Source organism: Tenrec ecaudatus, chromosome 12 (genome assembly GCF_050624435.1).
Source record: "Tenrec ecaudatus isolate mTenEca1 chromosome 12, mTenEca1.hap1, whole genome shotgun sequence".
NCBI lineage: Eukaryota > Metazoa > Chordata > Mammalia > Afrosoricida > Tenrecidae > Tenrec > Tenrec ecaudatus.
Window position 1 is genome coordinate 34326800 of NC_134541.1, and position 15719 is coordinate 34342518.

Consider the following 15719-nt stretch of genomic DNA (forward strand, 5'->3'; position numbering starts at 1 on the left):
TTGCTAAGAGTTGGGGTCAACTTAAGGACGATGGGTTTGGGTTTAGTGTAACATTAAACATGGGCATCCTCCCCCTTTCTGCTAAGAGCATTTAAGAACAAGGCGATCTCTAGCTGTGCTGTCAATTAAGCATTTCTTTTTAATTCTGTTTTGTCACCTAGTTCCTCCCCTCCCCCTTTGGGTTCCAAGTCTTTCAGAGTTGGAGTGAGGTCTATGTGAAGTGAATCTTCATTCACACTTAAAAAATACCCACACCAGTTGCCTCCTAGTCAATGATCCCATGCGTGTCAGAGAAGTGTGTGCTAAAATTTTGGTTTCCAGATGACTGTGTAATTTCACTTGAGGGGAATAAATAACAGAATTATAGGTGAACAGATACATTTGATGGTGTAAGATACCAAAAAACCCCAAAAAACAAAAACCATATATATATATATATATATATATATATATATATATATATATATATATATATATATATATACACACACACACAAATAATAAGGGTTCCTGGAGGGTAGAGTGGGGATAAAGGGGAGCTGATGTCAAAGAGTTCAAGAAGAAAGAAAATGTTTTGAAACTGATGGTGGCAGCAACTGTACAATCATGCTTGATCTAAATTATGGACTCTTATATTATCTGTAAGAGCTCCCAATAAAATGATTAAAAAAATTTTTTTTTGGTTTCCATTGGCTGATACAATTTCTAGAAGTTGATCGCCAGGCCTTTCTACTGAGGTATCTCTCGATGGGCACACCCTCCACCTTTCAGTGAGCTGAGCACTTAACAGTTGGCACCGCCCAAAGGATTTCCAGTCACACCGTTGCTGTGATTCACTGCAGCGGGGTAGAGTGCAGTTCCTGATGATCCTTTTATTTGCGTGGTTTACCTTCTTCATATCTCGAGATGAATCCTGCCTCATTAGCATAGCAAAGGGAACCCATTTCCAAACCAGATGACCAGCAGAAGCACAGAGTTCGGATTTACACACGTTGGGAGCACAGAGAACAGAATAGAACTGCTCCGCGGGGTTTTCAAGGCTGTGGCTTTTCGGCAGCAAGAGACTGCCAGGCCTGTCTTATGAGGTGCCCCTGGGTGGTTAGGACTGCCAGCCTTCCAACTAGTTTGTGACACGTAGGGACCGCTCCCCCTTTCATAGCCCTTTGTGGGCTCCCGCTAGCTCCTATGGTGCTATCGATGACTGTTCCCAAAGTGTGTAAATCCGAACCTCTGTGCTTGCATTGGTCATCCGATTTGGAAATGGGTTCCCTTTGCTATGCTAATGAGGTAGGATTAGTATAGGAGGTGTCCCAAATTAATCTCTTGAGATATGAAGGAGGTAAACCACGTAAATAAAAGAAGCTGAGGAGGGGGAAGAGTGTGTCCTGTCAGACTCCCCAGGCACAGAAACTCCAAGACATAGAGCTTCCTCCAGAGGCCAGAGAAGGAGAATGCCTCCCTGTAGCATAGTTGGGCAGTGTCCAGCCCCTGGGCCCATCCCTTTCCCCGCTGGCCCAAATCTAATTTGCTGCCACTGAGCTCATTCCAACTTGTCGTGACCATGTAAGGCAGAGTTGAAATGCCTCTGTGGGTTTCCAAGACTACAATTCTTTCCAGGAGTTGAGAAGCCTGTCTTTCTCCTGGTGGAGCAGCTGGCATTTTCAAAGTGCTGACTTGTGGGAGCAGTCCAACGGGTAACCATGACGCTACCAGGGCTCTCCGTGTGGGTCCACGTGAGGCCTGAGAAATCACCAATACCAGCTAACACCACATGCCTCACCCCAAAGAAGCACTTTCAGCCATCCCATTAGAGGCGAGTTAATTAATGGTTGGATCAGGATGGTCTGAAAACGATATTATAAATATCCAAGTGGCCCTAAGCAGAAAAAAAGGTTCCCCACCCCTGCCCTACATGGATGGCAAGATTTTGTCTTACCACTTTGGACAGGCTGTCAGGAGAGGCCAGTCCCTGCAGAATGCCATCGTGCTTGGTAAAGCGAAAATGAGGGCGACTCTCAACAAGGTGAAGCGACACAGTGGTTGCAACAACGAGCTCCATCGTGAGGCTGGCTCATGCTGGGCAGGGGTTCCTTCTGTTGTGCAGTCGGCATGCAGGAACCGACTTGATGGCCCCTAACAGCAGCAAACCCTGCCTGAGAGCCAGCATCCTGAACACGGACCGCTAGCCTCCCAAACAGTGCGACTGTAAATGCCTGTCAAAGCCACTCGCTTAGGGCGTTTTTGTTCTAGACCGCACTAGATAAGTAAGACACATAGCTGGCTGGGTGACTGTTAGGGCTCCCGGACACTGCCTGAAGCCGGAGCTGAAGCCTTCAACAATCCAGTCAGTTAGGCTGCAGAGATTGCCCTTTGCCCCGCCCACCTCCCGGGGATTCCCCAGGACTGCAGGAGGAAAAAAAGGTGGGGATTTCCCCCAGCTGAAGAAGAAAGACTCCCTAAATCCAGCCCTAAAACTTAGGGATTATTGGTATATTCAGAAGTAGAATATAGATCCCGACCCATAAAAGTGGTTCCCACACCGGGATAAATAAGATAAAAACCAAGAGAGCTTGAGAGGGAACACCCCCACACCCCCCACCCACACCTGTTTGGCCTACCGCCCAGGGTTCTGGTAGCGTAGTGGTTTATCACTGGGCTGCTAAGCACAAGACCAGCAGTTTGAAACCATCAGCAGTTCTGCGACAAAGAGGCAGCTTTCTACTCCAGTAAACAGTTACAGTCTCAGAAACCCACAGGAAGAGGAAGGCGGGAACGTTCGTGGGTCCCAAGACCTATCTCACAGGTGGGCCAGTTGGGGCACTTCCTATTTTTTGTTGCGTTCAGGAAGCCAAGACCCGGCTTAGACATAACATAGGTAGGAGGGATGACGGAGCTGAGATGGGTGGGATGAGGGAATGGAAATACCGGGCCCCCAAGCCTGAGGGGTGGGAAGAAATATCTGGGATTGCTTTGGTGCCCAGAGTTTAGGCAATGCGAGGTCAAGATTCACAGTTAGTAGATCCGATCTAGCAGGAAGGAGGCAGCTAGGGGGACGACGCTGAAGTCGCAGTAGGCTGGCGCCCTGTCTTCTGAGGGGCCACTGGGTGGATTCGAACTGCCAGTCTTCCAACTAATTTGCAAGTCTAGAGTCCCTAGCACCAGAGGGGAAGAGTTCTTAAGAACCAGCCGGGCAGATGGCGAGCCGCTCAGGTGGCGGGGCTTTGCCGCTCCGGGGAAGGGACGAAGGGGTTCTCGGCGCCCCTCGACGCCCCTTTCCCAGCAGAGGGGCGAAAACAGGCGTGGGCGGGGGCTGAAGGGGTGATGGGAGCTCGCCGAGGCCGTCCGCTGGCGGCGGGGACGTGACTCACACAACTCCAGTCCCGCGGATGGCACCGGGGACCCTGGTAATGCGGCGCCGGGGGCGGGCCAGGCGACCTTCCGCAGCGCCGACCGTCAGGCGATGGCCGCCCCGTCGCGGGCGCCTTTTCCGGGATCCCAGGGCGGTAGCCCCGCCTCTTCCGCCGCCAACCGGAAGTGGCCCGTGTTGGGAGGCTAGGGGTTTCCGGTGGAGCCCCGGGGAAACGGGGTTCGGCATGGCGACCTCCTGGGCGGGGAAGAGGATCGTGTTTGTCACAGGGAACGCCAAGAAATTGGAGGAGGTGCCAGGAAGGCGCGGAGGGCAGGGGCGGCGGGGAGGCGCTTTCAGGCGGAGGGAGGCACGTGGCGCCGCGGGGAGCAGAGAGCCCGCCGGGATGGGTCCGGGCCGGGGGTGTGGGTGCGGCGGTGAGGGGCTCAGGGCTTTTACCGGGCCTGCAAGAGGGGCTGAGAAAGCCGAAGTGTGGCGAGACCCTTAACACCTGTCCCAGAGGTCAGACCCCCCCCAAACGGAACTCGACATCCTTCTGAGGCCATCCCGAGACCATCCCGAGACCCCCGTAACCCAAGTCCCTGAAATGCTGGCCCCAGCTTAGTTTTGCGTCTGAAAGGAGGATGCAGACGCCGGGTTTCTCTACGCTTTGGAGAGCAGGCTTGGAGTGGGCTGTGGATCTGACGCGGGATACCGCAGGGACAGATGAAACGGCTGTGACTTTAAGTAACAACGACACAAGCTTACTTTAAGCTAGCAGCGGATTCTTATGGGAGAATATGGGGACCCACAGGACCTGAGGAGCTCTGTGAGGGGCTGAATCTCTGCTCTTTTGGGGGTCCTTTCTCCTTTTGAGTACCCTCCCACCCATCTTTCATACTTGCGTGGCCAGTGATTAGCTTGTTATATGTCAGCTCTAAACTCCAAGTCAGGAGCTTGCCCTGCTCAGTCAGCTGCGACCCAGGAGGTGAGTGGGGTCACTATATTAATAATTAAAGCCTTTATTACACAGCTGGACCCAGAGTAGACTAGGGATGCTCTAGCCATTACATTCTTTTTTTAAAAAACATTTTATTAGGGGCTCATACAACTCTTATCACAATCCATTCATATACATACATCAATTGTATAAAGCACATCTGTACATTCTTTGCCCTAATCATTTTCTTTTTTTTTCTTTTCTGTTTTTACATTTTATTAGGGGTTCATACAACTCTTACCACAATCCACACATATACATACATCAATTGTACAAAGCACATCTGTACATTCTTTACCCTAATCACTCTCAAAGCATTTGCTCTCCACTTAAGGCCTCTGCATCAGGTCCTCTTTTTTTCCCCCTCCCTCCCCGCTTCCCCCTCCCTCATGAGCCTTTGATAATCCACAGATTGTTATTTTGCCATTACATTCTTAACAGGTTGTCAGGGTAATAGGGTTGTGGGGAACAGCCCAGCTGCAGGTGCTAATTCAAGGTCTTACAAGATCGTGTACATTTCTTGCTAATTGGGCAGGCAGGGCTTGAAGACATCATGGAAGAGTCAAGGTCTCTTTGGGAGAGCCAGGAGAGGGCATAAGGGAAGGGGGGGTTAACTTCTAGCAGGGGTTAAGGCAGTTTGAACTAAGGTGGGAGTTCTTCACGTTCAGCTAGGTGACTGCACAGGGTTTTGTCTGGGCAGACAAGGGAAGTGTGGCTGTGAGGAGAGCCCTGTGCAGGAGAGTGTGTGCCAGGCTCCCAGCCCATCCCTGCCTCTGGTGAAACGGCCCTCACATTTCAAGAAGGGGCTGGAGAGGCTAGGGAGGCTCTCTTGAAAAACTTGGCCTAGAAGCAGAGGTCTTCCTTTCCACTGCATGTGCTGCACTGACAGGTGGGCAGACTGGTAAAGCCGATGGATTCCTCAGAGAGATTTTGATTGCACACAAAAAATGCATAGAATGACAAAGGACATCAATCGTGTTGAAGTTGTATCTGTAATCTAGTTGTGTGTGTGTGTACACACCTATGTTTACGTAAGTTGGTGCATGAGAAAGGTTCTGTCTAGCAAAGTAGGATCATGAATCATATTTTTTTCTATTTTATTTTATGCCTTCAGGATTTTTTAAACTCATTTTATTGCGGGCGTGTACAATTCTTACCACAATACATCCATCCATTGTGTCAAGCAAATTTGTACATTTGTTGCCATCATCATTCTCAAAACATTTGCTTTCTACTTGAGCCCTTGGTATCAGCTAATCCCCCCCTCCCTCCTCGCTCCCCCATTCCCTCAATACCTGTACCAGGATATGACAATGTCAGTAATGTAAGAGGCTTAAAGATCAGCCATAAGGACAGCCCCGGTGCTATTAGAGCACCTGGTGGGTCCAGACTGCTGACCTTTCACCTGGCAGCCAGATGATTCACCCACTGTGCCACTGGGGCACCTTTGAAAGGTCATAGGAACTATTTGTGCTACTTTGGTCTGTTGACTATATTTGTAGTTAAAAGATGTTTTATTTCGGATAGAGATGAGTGAAAATAGTTTGGGGTTTTTTTTCCCTCAAGTTCCCAGGCCTCCTGAATTCTGGATAGTCCCTGGTTCGGAATTCTCGGCCTGTGAGGCTGGGCAGGGTTTCTGAAGCCCTGAGATGAGAGAGTGGTGGGAGGGGGCTCAGCTGGGGCGGAAGGAGAAGAGCAGGCTAGTGAGGAAGCTCATTGCTGACCCACTGGGATGGGAACCAGGGCGGGGGTGAGGCTGGTGGCCCCAACTTGGTAAGCTTTGGAGGACTGGTAGGACACGGTGGGTCGACAGCTCCCTGGCAGCGTGGGGATTCACTGACTTATGGTGACAGTTGTCCTTTGTTTTTACACAGGTCATTCAGATTCTGGGAGACACGTTTCCGTGCACCCTGGTGGCTCAGAAAATTGACCGTATGTCTCTCTCTGGCTTTGTTTTTAAAGAGGTGTTCCGAGGCAGGTGGGAGGGGGCAGTTAGGGGGCCTCCCGTGCCTCAGCCTCTAACTCTGGGTGATCTCTCTGCATGCAGATGGCCTATAGCCTTGCCAGTGTGCTCTGGTGCTGTCGAATACCAAGCTGGCTATAGGCTCCCCAGTGGTTAAGTGAGCTACTCGGGGGCTTCCAGCACGGGCAATGGCTCCTGGTGGGCTACCTCTGCAAGGGCGCACAGACCGGGCCGTTCCCGTCCTGGTCATCAGCATCCTGGTGTTCCTGCCAGGATGCTACCATCTGCGCATCGCCTACTATGCATCCAAAGGCTACCGGGGCTACTCCTATGACGACATCCCTGACTTTGATGACTAGCATCCATCCCATGCCCGAGGAGGGCCAGAGGGGACTGAGCCCAGTTTGCGACACTGGGCTGGAACTGGAGCTGAGGGCTCGGGAATTCAGGAGTCTGCAGATGGCTCCCACCTGTGCCTGGGTTCTATGGGTCTGCCTCAGAGATGCTGACGGAGCTGACAGGAAAGTAAGGTTGTAGGACATGCTCTGTTTCCCTGGCCCAGGCTTCCGCCCGGTTTTCCACGTGACCGTCATGGAAGAAGAGTGATGGTGGTTGCGTGGAGAAGCAGGAGCTCCCGCTGCAATGGAAGCTATCTGTGCCCCCCACCCCCCCTAGAGCTGAACGCCCCTCTTTAAGTAGTCTCTCTGTCAGTTTGCTCCTGTGGCAAATGGAAAGATGCAGTCTGTCTGTTAAAAACAAACCGGAGTCATTTATTTTGAAATAGCCCTCCAGGTCTCAGCCCGGCCTGCTCTCTGATTGTGTGTTCTGTGGGACACGAATAATCTAGTGGGACACTAGACCGGTAAAAATCAAATATCACGATGATGAATATTTGTTACTTGCTGATTGACAGCAACTTTTAAAACCCCAGAGCAATTTCCCACAATGGAAACAGTGTCCTCCTTGGCCTGTCTGCACGCAGGCCTGACCGAGTTCGCTGAGAGGTTGGCACTCATGTAACTGGGGCTTTCGGTGCCTAATGGATCAGATGTTCTTTATGGTAGGCCTTTAAGGGCTAGGTTTTAGTCAGTTTCCTGGTGAAAAAAAATGTCAGAGGTTGTTACCCTTGATCGCCAAAAGAGCGAGGGGCGATGTGTAAGTGGTCATTATCTTGAATATGAATGACCCTCCAGTAGCATCTTGGGTGGCATCTGCCTGCTGGAGCTCAAAAGAGCCTGGCTCGCTATGATGAGACAGCTCAGTTTGATTCTGTGCCTAGCTTGTAAAAGTGATGCTGGAAAGACATGAAAATACCAACCCCCAAAAAACGAGCGAGAGTTCTGTTTCTCCGTGGCCTGTAGCCTGACTGTGCCTCTTTCCCTGCTCAGTGCCTGAGTACCAAGGAGAGCCTGATGAGATTTCCATCCAGAAGTGCAAGGAGGCGGCTCGCCAGGTGCGTGCCCTGCACTCTCCCCTCTGCCTGGGGCTTCCAGGGCAGGCCTGACTCAAGGACCTGCCCTTGCCCAGCTCACCTGGGGTCAGTTAGGGTTGGCCTTCAAACACCGCCTGCCTTTTCCAACCTTGCCCGCACACCATTGCCCCGGCTCCTGCTCCCCAAGTCTAGATGCACATGCGCACTTTCTCTACAGCTTTCACGCACGCTAATTCCAGCCCCTACTACCCCCCCACACCTCCATCTTTGCCCCCCCACATCCATCCACCCTGTGCTCCTCCCACCCCTCTACTCCTTCCTTCCCCACATACCTCTGCCCCAGCCCTCCAGACACACCACCCCTGCCCTCCTGCTGCTCTGTGGAACCAAGGAAGTGCCCTCCTGCAGAATCAGGTGCTGGGGGTGGAGTGGGGGAGTGTCTTAGCTCTCCCACTGTAGTGCCGGTAGCAGACTTTAGAACCTGCTAAGACGTTGATGTCCCCATCTCTTCCCTGTGACTCTTGATGGACCACGTATCTGATGCTACTGCAGACCCCAACTGGCCATGGGGCCTGGCCCTCCACCCAGGTGGCCAGTGAGTTCAGGGAGGGATGGGGCCTGTGGTGTCCCTGGGTCTCAGTGCCTGTCCTTGTGTTGCAGGTCCAGGGGCCCGTGCTGGTGGAGGATACTTGTCTGTGTTTCAATGCCCTCGGGGGGCTCCCTGGCCCCTACATGTGAGTGGCCCCTTCCCTGCTGTCAGGACCCCCAGCCACACCACCACCTGCACTGTACCCACGGACTGATTACCGATACTGCAGGTCACCGTGTTGGCATGAATGCCAGTGTTCCGGCTTGTCCTTGTCCCTGGAGAGATTAGGGGTGGCAGAGAGGCGGGCCTTGCTATTGTGGAGCGTGTGAACATGGGTGTGTAAGGGGATCCACGACTCTGAGAGGCACATTCACGGGCAGATCCATTTCAGGAGTGAGGAAAGAGGAGGTCCAGATCCGATGATGGATTTCCTTAGGGTGTTCCAGTGCCCTGGGGCCCCTGGAAGGACGTTTCTGAACTTCGAGAGTACACACGTTCTAATGTGAAGATCCGTGCACGGGGCTGATGTTAGGCGGGGGACCTCAAAAGGTTCGCGAGGAGATTGCATTTTCCCCCTCGGAAGCTGCTTTGTGCACACAGAAGGGCTGGGGCTGGGTGGGTAGAGCAGAGGCTTCTGGTGGCTGGTGTGTTTGCCAGGCAGCTGGACATGCTTCTCTAAGCTGCTCCACCTCCTGGTGGCCACGTAATACTACGGCTTTTTTATACACAGCAATTTGCATTCTCCTAAGTTACCCCTGAGGATCACTGGTGGAATGGTTGTTAGGCGTTGAGCTGCTAACCAAAGGTCCGCATTTAGGAGCCACCAGCCACTCCGTGGGAGACAGCTGAGGCTGTCTACTCCCATAAAGTGTACAGTCTTGGAAACCAAATCTACGGGGCAGTTCTACCCTGCCCAATAGAGTCACTGTGAGTCGGAACCAGCCCGATACCAGGGAGAGAGACTCACCAGAGCAGTTGGAACTTGATTTATCAGCTTTTCTCCCAGGAATTGCCTGTTTTACCTCCACTTCCATTCACCTTGTGAGCACTAGTCTTGCTTTTGCTTTTCAATCTGGTCACTTCGCTTGGCTGTGTTGGGCACGAATCCCCCAGGAGCAATCCCGGGAAGCCGACAGGAGGCAGGCCCATCCGCCCACTCGTATACTTCTGGTATCTCACCTCCTTTATTTCTCTTGTAGAAAATGGTTTCTGGAGAAGTTAAAACCTGAAGGTATGACACCCCCAGTCCCGTCCCTTCCCGCGGGTCTATTGGGAATTGGGAATGCGGCGATGGTTGAGGGGAAGGACCCAGGGGACCCTTTCACCTCAGTCTGTGTCTTAGGCGGCCGGTAGCTCACACCTTCCTGCACATCTGCCTCCCGAGGGCCTCAGCCGTGGAAGCAGTGGGTGGGACCTCATGGTTGATTCTCTGGTCAGAGAGGACCTTGGCGCAAGTGGCAACTGGTCTACCTTTGCCTCAGCCAGGGCCTGGTCTGGCCTGGGACAAGGGCACTGCCCATCCTGGGTCCCAGCAGTACATCCCAGGGCACTCTTTGGGGTGTTTTAAAGGCGCTGTGTAATACAGATCGCTCCAAAGATGTGCTCTGTGGCCGTTGTTAGGTGCCGTAGAGGAGGCTCCAACTCGGCGACCTTCCCTGGGCAGAGCCAAACAAAAGACTGCTGGGGTCTGCACCACGCTCACAGCTGTCCCATGTGTGCGTCACCGTTGCAGCCAGCCTCCTGTCGCCCAGCTGAGGGCCGTCTCCCTTATCAGACAGTGGTCCTCAAGTGGCTCTTCCTGCTTCTTTGTCTGGAAGCCCCTGAAGCCTCTCCACCGTGGGTGACCTGCCAGCATTTGAAATAGCAAGCAGGCCCCACAGCACCAGCCCGGCAGATGGGCAGGGTGGTGGATGTGCACAGGAAGGAGGAGACTAGAAATTGAGGTCAAGCCTTCACCTTGGCGCCCAAGCTGCTGACCGGACTGAGCCCCTAGCCAGGGGGGGGGTCTCCCTGCTCACCCATCGGGGAGGATTGCTGGGCAACACGGACCGTGAATCCTCCCTGCCTCTGCCCGCAGGTCTCCACCAGCTTCTGGCCGGGTTTGAGGACAAATCGGCCTATGCGCTCTGCACATTTGCACTCAGCACCGGGGATCCCAGTGAGCCCGTGCTTCTGTTCAGGGGCCGGACCTCGGTGAGTACCACGGTGTCCCCCCACCTAACCCTGCTACCCCCATGTGTCACTGGAAGGAGCTGGGCCTCGGAGCAGACCCCCCCAGCATCTTGAGCAGGGTGGTGGTACAAGGGCCCTCAGGCCCAGAGTTAATCCCAGGACTTTGTTGTGAGTCCTGACACAGATGAGACCCCTGGAGCAGGTATTTCCAGAGACCGTTACTGTGGTAACTGGTCGAGGGCTGACTTACCCCCCGAGCCTCCAGCACCCTTGGCTCCAAGAGGCCGCTGAGGAAACTAATGGTGACACCTTCCAAAGCTCCATCTACAGGAAGTCTCCAACTCCCCTCTCTGCTACCAGCCGAGGCTGCATCCTCCTGGAAGGTTTCGTGGCCCCTGAGGGTCTATAGAATCTGAATTTCCCCAGCCTACCTCTTCCCTGGGTGTCTTTGATACTCCCCACAGAGTCCCCTTCCCCCACCCACCTTACCCTCAGCTAATCCCTTGGGTCTTGCTGTTTCTCACAGACCAATGGTTCTCCAAGTGGGCACGAGTACCCCTGGTGGAAGGGTACTGGCCCGGCCCGGGAAGGCTAGGAAAGCAGATACCTGCGCTTTATCCTGGATTTTGGGCTGCAGTGCAGAAGGTTTTAGTTGCCAAGGGGCACTAGTGATTTTTTTTACCAAGAAGGGGCTGATGGGCCAGATAAGTTTGGGGACCTATGGTCTGGACCAGGGGTGGGGTATTTATACCATCATTCACAGGCCACATACTGGTCGAACCTTTGATGAACTTAGCCGTAAGGCGATGGCCGGACCGGCTTCTCTTTGGTGAGGCGCATGATGTTAGTGGCACTGCTTTCACTGACCTAATAGGGAGCCCTGGTGGCATATTAGTTACATATTGGGCCGCCAACCTCAAGGACAGCAGTTCGAAATCACCCTCCCCTCCGTGGGGGAAAGATATGCGATTTTCTACTCCTGGAAAGAATTGCAGTCTTGCAAACCCACAGGGGCGGCTCTGTGTCCTAGAGGGTCACCATGAGTGAGAATTGATGGCAGTAACGTCCTCCGCAGGCCGGACACCCCACCCATGGGCTAGACCATCCTCCCAGCTCTGCCCACACCCCACCCATTCTCGCCCAGTGGCAGACCAGTGGTCAGACCCAGCCCTGGCACCCTGTCCTGCTCCGTGTCAGGTCACAGCTGCTCCACGCATGTTTCCCTTTGCCTTCCCAGGCCACGTTTCTGAAGTGTGCTGTGTACACGATGCCCAAGGCCTGCACACTTTTCACGCCCCCATATGTTATTTGCATACATACGTGATAGTCGTCTGTTATTCTCACGGAAGTGTCCACTTCTCTTGCACACTGAGTAGCAGCGGCCCTGTCACTGTGACACCCCATCCCTGTTGTTCCCCAGCTGTGTCTGTCTGCAGCCGCCGTTCCGGCTCTCCTGTGCGCTCTCAGCCCCCACTGCACTGTCCTGTCTGCCATGTAGATAGGCCGGCCCTTCCCCCTCAGACCCTGCCACCGGCTGTGTCCTCACCTGGAATGTGCCTGCCTGGAATGTCCACTTTATGTGCCACGTGTCCTGCCCACCTCAGTCAGCCCTTCCTGCTCTGCAGGGACGGAGGGCCCAGTTCGTAAGGCACTTTGCGTTCTTCAGTGGCCTTTCATTCACTTCTGGGGACTCCCTCGGAAAGCACACGGTACACAGCAAGGTTCAGAGAGGTTTGGGGTCTCCTTGACCACACAGCTCCCTGCTAACAGCCAAGTTTGCATGTGGTCCCAATGGATTTCTGTGACCAACCCCTGCCCTTTCCCCCTTCCGAGTTCAATTAAAAAATGTATGTTTACTTTCACGGCCCCGTGACATTTCATGACAGACCACCATTGCCCCCCAGGGGCATTTCCAACCCACCGAGGGCCTGCGTTTCCCTGAGCTCCTGTAGAGGGCCCTCCTTTCCATCCCACTGAGTGGGAGGCGCCTCCCTGGGCAGGGGGCTGCTTTCATCGTAGCAGGCAGAGGACTTGCCTCCCAGGCCCGAGCCCCTCCCTCCTCGTAGGAGCCCATGTGGGTAATTTAGCTTTTGAGTCTTCAATGAGGTCACAGCTTACTAAACGTGTCAAACGAGAGGGTGGGCCCCGGGCAGCCCGTGCACCTATCAGGGGAGTGGTCCTCCCAGAAACAGAAGGCCCCGCCGTCAGCAAACATTTGCAGACACCCAAAGAGCCCTCACATCCTTTGGAGGAGGTTTTAGAAAGTTCATGGAAAAATTCCATTCTCTCTCCATTCCGTTTCCCCCATGAGCTTTTGGAAGTCCCCGCGTGCATTTTGAATGAATAGAGCTTGACTGAATCCACGCACAGCTACCTGCCGCCCTCTTGGTGCACCTCTTCCTCGCCAGTAACCTTCCTGCTATCCTGCTTCCCCATGTCAGGGCCAGATCGTGGCACCCCGTGGCTGCCGGGACTTTGGCTGGGATCCCTGCTTCCAGCCGGACGAATACAAGCAGACGTAAGGCAGCCCAGACCCTTCCCTTCCCTTGGCTGAGGGCTCCAGCGGCTGGGCTGGGTCGGCACCTTGCCGTGTGCAAGCATGCAGACAGGGGTGGGGCAGCTGCTGGGGTGTCGTTCAACTGAAGGAGGCTCTGCTGGGGTGGACACGAGGAATCCAGGTGGCCCGGTCACAGAGGTGGAGCCAGCTCCCTGACTCCAGGACAGCCTGACGACTCTGTACCTCACCTCAGGGGTGTCTTCCACTGGCCTGAGTGAGGTACAAGCCAGGCAGTTTGGGGGGTGATTTCCTGGCATTGCCACCAGAAACATGTGGTCCCGTTAGCACTTTTGCAGCCTTTGTTGAGGGTCCACACCCCTCCCCGGGGCCGAGTGTTCTCAGTGTTTAATTAATCCACTGCCACGAGTCGATTCTGACTCGGGGACCCTGGCAGGCAGAGTATTAAAACTCCCTCTGGGGTTTCCCAGGCTGCAAATCTTTCTCCTGTGGCCTCCCTCTTAGCCTAATGCTTAACCCGCCGCACCAGCCTTCCCTGTGTCATGCTAACCACTCTTAATTATGCCAGACACACAGCAAGCAGTCCCGGAGCCAGGGCGGCTCTGAAGGAAGCAGGGCCTCCCTCGAGAAGGCCCTCCGAGGACAGGTGCTCTGCGTCTGCACAAGCCACGGCACACTCGGGCGGTGGTCCCTGCAACCGAGGAACGGAGTCAATTCTGTCTAGAGCAGCGGTTCTCAACCTTCCTCACGTCGCCACCCTTTCATACAGTTCCTCGTGTTGTGGTGACCCCCAACCATAACATTATTTTCGTTGTTACTTCTTCACTGTCATTTTGCTACTGTTATGAATCGGGCGACCCCTGTGAAAGGGTCGTTCACCTTCCAAAGGGGTCAGGACCCGCAGGTTGAGAACCGCTGGTCTAAATGAAATAGCTTCGTATGGCTAGTGGCTGCTGGACTGGGCAGTGCAGCTGAGAAGGGCACAGGGAACCTCGACTCTCTGGGGCTCTGGCACGGAGGGAGGATGGCCGCTGGCCTGCTGCCTGGACCCCCTGCCTCCATGCACCAGAGGAGGCAGCTGCCTTTGCTCCGTCAGGCCCTGCTGCTTCCTGTCAACAAATGACAAAGCTGACCAAACACGCAGCTCTCCCTTGTCCCCAGCTTCCCTTTCGGAACCAGAAGAGCCAGTTTAATTAAGGTCCCCTAACACTTGTTAATGTGGGGGCCTGCTTGACCCGGGAGCTAAAATCCTACCCGTTTAAGCTGCTGCCTTTCCCTGCTCTCCTTGCACTTTGGGCTCAGCTGGAGGGTCTGGGAGGCATCCTCCCAGAGCTGTGGCTTGTCGCCCTCTTAGGTACGCTGAGATGCCCAAGGCTGAGAAGAACACCATCTCCCACCGCTTCCGGGCCCTGTTTGAACTACAGAAGTACTTCAGCAGTCTGACTCCCCAGAGGGCCGGAGGGGGCCAGCCGGGCAGGGAATCTGGAGAGGGCTAGCCCGAGAGCTCTCTCCACAGCAGACACTGCTCCGAGCTCCCTGCGAGGGAGGCAGCTTCGCCCGGCCCTGATGGAAGCAACAGACACTGCTTGGAGGAACCTGGGACGAGGGACACCATTCTCTCTCCTGGATGGGAGACTTCTGCAGCCATCACACCTCACACCCCGAAAAGACTTTGGATGTTAAAACCGGCCTTGGCAGGATTTGGGGTCTCGGGGAGAAGCTTGCAGTGACTTTAGGGATTTTTCAAGTGAGCAAATAAAAAATTAAAAAAGGGAAGGTATGTGCTTCCGAAATCAAGTAGACTCACTTTGTGAAATCTATCTCGAGGTCGATGCCTGCCTCCCTCTGGCATGGAGTAGGAGGCAGCACTAGGTTACGAGTGCTCATGCGCCCCTGGGAACTTGGGGTGGTGGTGGTGGGGGGTACGTCTCTGCCTGTAGCCTTTCCTTTCATTCTTCAATTCCATGCCAGGACTGCTGTCCACTCACCGGTCAGAGGATGCTAGCTCCTTGCTGGCCTTCGTGGTCTTGGCTCGGTGGGGTGGGCGTTGGGCAGTGTGGCTGTACGGGTGCAAGAACAGTGGAAGCCATGGCTTGTTGAGCCTCTGCCACGTTTGTTTCATGGCTGTGTCGTGGTGATGGGAATGAGTCCTTGACCTTAGTTGAGTTGACAAGCCATGCTTGAGCCAAAAGGGCTACAGGCCCCTCACTAGGCCAGGGTAGGTGCCCAGACCCTCACTGCCTTTGTGAGAAGCCCTTCCCTGGGCAGGGGGAGGGCCCATGGTGATCTCTTGCTTCCCCTGCTGGTGAGGTGCCCACAGAAAAGCCCGCTGTTCCGCAGGTCCTGGAGGCTGGGGGCACAGAGCCTCCCAGGCTGCCTGAAGGCTTCAGCTTAGCCCTGGGATGGAGGTGCACAGCTGTGAGGACTGGTGCCTTCAACTGCGTGGGTGCTGCAGGCCAGGGCAGCAATGGAACACATCGCTTGTCCTCACTGTGCAGCCCTGCTGGGCCTTTTGCTCAGGAGGCACCCGGGCCCAGCCTCCTCTGGTGCTTTCCTGCAGGGGCTCAATGTGGGGGCTTGTTGGCTGCAAATTCCAGATCTGCAGGGAGGGGCCCTGAAGAACCACGTGCTGAAAGGGTGTGTGATGGGATAAGACCCCGCTCTGAGTTTTTGGTTTCTTCACTGGTTCTTCCCTGATTACC

The 15719-nt window shown here is 54.3% G+C and overlaps 1 protein-coding gene across 2 annotated transcripts; it reads left to right on the plus strand.

Annotated features, from left to right (window-relative positions):
• Positions 1-3532: 3532 nt before the first annotated feature.
• Positions 3533-14814, plus strand: ITPA (inosine triphosphatase). Of its 2 annotated transcripts, XM_075563918.1 has the most exons (8): positions 3533-3659; positions 6221-6278; positions 7698-7762; positions 8402-8475; positions 9530-9561; positions 10408-10523; positions 12944-13020; positions 14372-14814. In XM_075563918.1, exons 1-8 carry the CDS (start codon positions 3594-3596, stop codon positions 14511-14513), a joined length of 630 nt encoding a protein of 209 aa, XP_075420033.1. In that variant the 5' UTR covers positions 3533-3593; the 3' UTR covers positions 14514-14814. The 2 variants fall into 2 exon arrangements, with proteins under 2 accessions (XP_075420033.1, XP_075420035.1); XM_075563920.1 differs by lacking the exon at positions 12944-13020 and having other exon boundaries at positions 14372-14511.
• The last annotated feature ends 905 nt before the right edge of the window (positions 14815-15719 follow it).